The sequence below is a fragment of the Gavialis gangeticus genome, unplaced genomic scaffold (assembly GCF_001723915.1).
Source record: "Gavialis gangeticus isolate Ggan-Ray unplaced genomic scaffold, GavGan_comp1, whole genome shotgun sequence".
Classification (NCBI taxonomy): domain Eukaryota; kingdom Metazoa; phylum Chordata; order Crocodylia; family Gavialidae; genus Gavialis; species Gavialis gangeticus.
Window position 1 is genome coordinate 58,809,057 of NW_017729024.1, and position 4,842 is coordinate 58,813,898.

Sequence of the window (4,842 nt, forward strand, 5' to 3'; positions counted from 1 at the left end):
CCTCCCCCACCCCCAGGGTTAGTTGGCTAACTTTGTGTTTTCTGTAAGCTAGTTGTGTTCCCCTCCTCACCCCCATCCCTCGTATGTTAGTTCCTTGGTCCGGCACTCTGTATTTTCCTTATGGATTTGTCATCTTTTTGGTTCATGACTCATAACATTCACTAATAAAATTCAATCTCAGCATATGTCAGGCCAGAATCAAAAAGAATTTCCAGGGATTCCTGAGCACTATGTACTTAACTTGACTGCACTTCCTGGGCAGCAGGGTGCACAGATTTTTATCCCTGAAAGGCCTTTGAATAAGTAGATTACCATGATCTTAGTAGAGGTAGATAGTTTATGGATTAGAGAATTTAACGAGTCCCAAACTTGAAGGAGCAGAGTTTCTGCTATCTTCCAGCTTAGTGGATGTCAAGATGGGTGCCTTTTGAGTAGTTATCCTCTTTTGATTGTCTTTCTTTAATTAAAATTTGTAGCTGTTTTGCTACAGCATTGCCCCATAATGTCCTACACTGCCTATAAAAAGCTTTGTAGAGAAGAGCAAGCCCCCTCCTTGTTCATCCTGCATTCCCTAGAAATACCACCTTCCCTCCAATTATATGGTTTTGGTGTTCAGTTTAGCTCTTAGTTAAAGTGCAGACAAGCTTCTAGGTTTTACAATTTTTTTAGTCCAATGAAATGTTTGGTTCCTTCTGTCTTCTCTCATAGGACTTTTGTTTGTCAGTTGATACCACCCTGAGTATTTAAAGAAAATATGGTCCTAAGTGTGAGAGCAAAAAACACAAAAGACACTTTCAAGAGAAGTGGTGCAGGCTCCTACCCTGGGGGTTTTTAAGAGGAGGTTAGATGAACACCTTGCTGGGGTCGTTTGACCCCAGTACTCTTTCCTGCCATGGCAGGGGGTCGGACTAGACAATCTGCTCAGGTCCCTTCCGACCCTAGAAACTATGAAACTATGAAACATTTCAGTTTGCATCATCAACTTCCCAAATCATATTAATTAGAAATATAATTTTGAAATGCTCTGTAAATAATTTGTCATGTGCTGTTATTGATCATTATACTTAGTAACACTTAAAAAAACATTACCTTGACAGAATTCTGGAGGACTGTGACTGGAAAAGTTTCACTAGGCATGGAACTTAAATAGAGTCGAAAATTCTCATGAATACATACATCTGAAAAACAAAGAATTTAGATGTTCAAACTAATTCACAAGTCTTAAAAGCAAATCACTACAAGAAGACATATTTAAAAGGAAGTGCTTAGTTACATACACTATTTAACACATTTGTTCACAATCTGGAAGAGAGTAAAGCTGCATTGTAATTAAATTTGCAGATAGCAATTTGGTAAGTGTTACAAATATCAATGGAACTAAAGATATAGCATAAAGAAACACAGAAAACTTGGAGAAAGGGAAGGTACGAAATAAAATGAGACTAAGGAAATTTCACATGAAGAAAAATTTAAAAGAAAATTAACAACTATTATGATGAAGGAAAAAACCTGAAGAGCAATGACACTGAAAGAGACTAATAATGACAGTGGACAGTTAGATAGGAGTGTGCAGTGGGATGGTAACAAAAAAATGGTAATGCAATTTTGAGTTGTATATGCAGAAGCACAAAGCCATAAACAACGCTGCCTCTTTATCTGACGTTTGCTGGAATGTGGCATTCAGACCGGGCACCTCTGTGCTAGAAAGCTATAGAAAACACTGAATGGAACACAGAAAGGAAATACAATAATTGCATTGAGACACAGAGAAACAGTCAAAGATTTAAGGGCTAGATCCAGATCAGCCTTGTAGGTGCATCCACTGTGGCACTGCAAAGCCTGAAAACTAGACCTCTTGCCTCAGGAGAGCGATCCAAATAGGCAGAGCTGGGTAGGACCCTTATTGACTTAATGGGGAGAGGCAGGTGCCTCTGAACAACAATCCAGAGTCAGCCAGTAGGAAACGCTAATCACCAGGGCATGTCTGAAATCTTACTTCATCTCTGGAACAAATGCAATTGAGTCAGAGCTATACATTAGGCACCTCCATTCACTGAGGATCCAGGGCACACTTAGGTGAGGTGGCTGACTGACTGGTGGTGTTGAAGGTAGTGCTCACTCTTTCTCTACTAGCCTGGTGGTCAGAGTGCTTGCCCAAGTAGAGGGAGACCTGGGTTAGAGGTCCTCCTCAGTCTGAGTAGCTTCAAGTCTGCATCTCCCACCTCCCAGGATAATGGGAAAGCCCCTCCTGTTGAAACTTTGCGAAAGGAATGCAAGATGCATGGGACAAAAGCAAGAAACAGCCAGAGGGAGCCTGACTGGGTAGCTCAGTGATGATTCCCCGGGGGGCAAGAATCAGCTTGGCTGGGTGCAGACTTAGGAGAATTAGGAAGGAGCACAAAGAAACCAGGATTTTTAAAGGCAGAGAAAGGACAATCAGAGACTTGACAGTGGGTAAAAATTAGATCAGACAGACTTAGCTATAACTACTGCTGTAACAAGTTTGGCTGCCATGGCTGTTAGGCAGCTAGCAGAAGGAAGCTTTCCATGAACAAAGTCTACAAGTCTCTGGGAATTAAGTCATGCCTCTGCTTAATGGTTGGAATTTTCCTTGGGTGGTGGCTGAAGCAAGCTTTTATTCTAATTTTTTAAGTACAAAAAGCTTTAGTTTGAAGCAGTGTATCTGCTAAGCCTGTGCAAATTGGGTAGCGTTCACTTTGGATTCAGATTCAGCCATTTCATAGTATCATCGTAGCTAGGGTCAGAAGGGACCTAAACAGATGATCAAGTCCGACCCTCTGCCTTGGGCAGGAATGGATGCTGGGTCATATGACTCCGGTCAGGTGTTTATCCAGTCTCATCTTAAAGACCCCCAAGGTAGGAGTGAGCACCACTTCCCTTGGAAGCCACCCTAACCATAAAGTAAAGCCTCCTGATGTCTAGCCTGAACCTGCTCTCTATCAACTTGTGGCCGTTATTCCTAGTTACCCCATGTGGTACCCGGGGGAACAGGGCATCTCCTATTCCCTGCTGATCCCCCGGTGAATTTGTAGATGGCCACCAGATCCCCCCTCAGCCTTCTCTTGTGGAGGCTGAATAAGTTCAGGCCCTCTAGTCTCTCCTCGTATGGCCTGATCTGCTGCCCCCTGATCATGAGAGTGGCCCATCTCTGGATCCTCTCAATGCTAGCCATGTCTCTCTTGAAGTGCGGCGCCCAAAACTGGACGCAGTACTCCAACTGCAGCACGACCAATGCTGCATAGAGGGGGAGGATCACCTCCCTGGACCTGCTTGTAGTGCATCTGTGGATGCATGATAAAGTGTGGTTAGCCTTACTGACAGCTTCCTTGCATTGGCGGCTCATGTTCAAACTGGAGTCATTGTCCAAGATCCCTTTCCGCCTCTGTGCTGATGAGGAGTGTGTTCCCCAGCCTATCGGTATGCTGCTGGTTCCTTCTTCCTAGATGCAATACCCTGCACTTGTCTGCACTGAATTCCATCCTATTCTCATCTGACCACCTCTGTAACCTCTCCAGATCTAGCTGGATTCTGTCCCTCCCTTCTGGCATGCCCACCTCACCCCACATCTTGGTGTTATCAGCGAACTTGGATAACGTGCTTTCCACCCCCTTGTCCAAGTCATTGATAAAGATGTTGAACAGTATGGGCCCAAGGACCGAGCCTTGGGGAACCCCACTGATTACATCCCTCCAGGTCAAAAATGACCCATCCACTACCACTCTCTGGCTTTTTTTTTTCCTTAAAGGGCTGGAGCTGGCATGTGTGGGGCACTCATGGGAGGGCTGGGGGAGTAGAGGGACAGCGGGGGACAGCAGGGATTGCCCCCTGCCTGGCAGCACCCATTGAGCACAGGGCTTTTTTTTAAAGTACCAGAAACTATGGTGGACGGGGGCAGCCATGGGAGTGCTGGGGGAACAGGAGGGGGTTGGAGGGGCTGTGGGAGCAGGGAGGGTTGGGGGGGGCTGGCAGGGGTCCCCGCATTGTCCCTTCCCCCACCCCTCCCCTCTAGTACTTACCAGTTCAGACTCAGTTGTAGCTCTGCCTGAATCATCAAAGCTCTCTGAATGTTTTCCGAAGTTTTGGAGAGCTTTGAATTGATTCGGACCTTTAAATTGGCCCCGATTCAATTCAGATTCAGGGATTTGTCTACCAAATCAGGACAAATCTCCTCCAAATTGAATCACCACCCGAAGCTTCACACAGCCCTAGTATCTGCCAACCACATGTCATAGCTGGAACAAAAACAGTACTGCAAGGGACTTAACATGTAAGCCCCCTAACAATTCATACCCATGGCTTCATGCACAAGACACGTACCTAGTCACTGCCAGGCTACATTTGTTGTTTGCCTAACCAGCCCTCTCAAGTACAATTGGCTTTCACCAACTTATCCTCTTCCAAACACCTTTAGTTGTAAACATCAGGGGGATGTCTACACCAGCTCCCTGCCATGCCTGGGAGTGCCACTGTGAAGAACTTCCTCCCAATCCACATGCAACAACTCCTGAAAGTGAAGTATTGCAGCTGCCTTACAGCAGCCCTAAGCATATGTTTGGCACTGCTCTCAGGCTCTCTGTCTCACTGCTGCACTAAGGAGGCTGTCTTACCTGTTCCTAGGGTCTGGCATACATGGAGTAGAATCATGGTGACATCCTTGGGCAGGGCATGGAGATGGTGCAGACAGGTACATGCTGCAGTACTTTGATGGGTTAGGAAGGGGGAGTTTGGTGAAGATTTAGATGAATCTGACATAAATCTTCCTCTATTAAAGTTCCATAAAATAAGGATACAATTTTGCTGTTTGGTAAGGCATTGAGGATA

The 4,842-nt window shown here is 45.3% G+C and overlaps 1 protein-coding gene across 1 annotated transcript in view; it reads right to left on the bottom strand.

Moving 5' to 3' along the window:
• Window positions 1-4,842, bottom strand: part of DNAH6 (dynein axonemal heavy chain 6) — a 204,400-nt gene that overhangs the window by 66,269 nt on the left and 133,289 nt on the right. Inside the window, exon 28 of the mRNA XM_019518206.1 lies at window positions 1,090-1,178. Within this exon, the coding sequence (XP_019373751.1) occupies window positions 1,090-1,178 (89 nt within the window). The remainder of the gene's footprint in view (window positions 1-1,089; window positions 1,179-4,842) is intronic.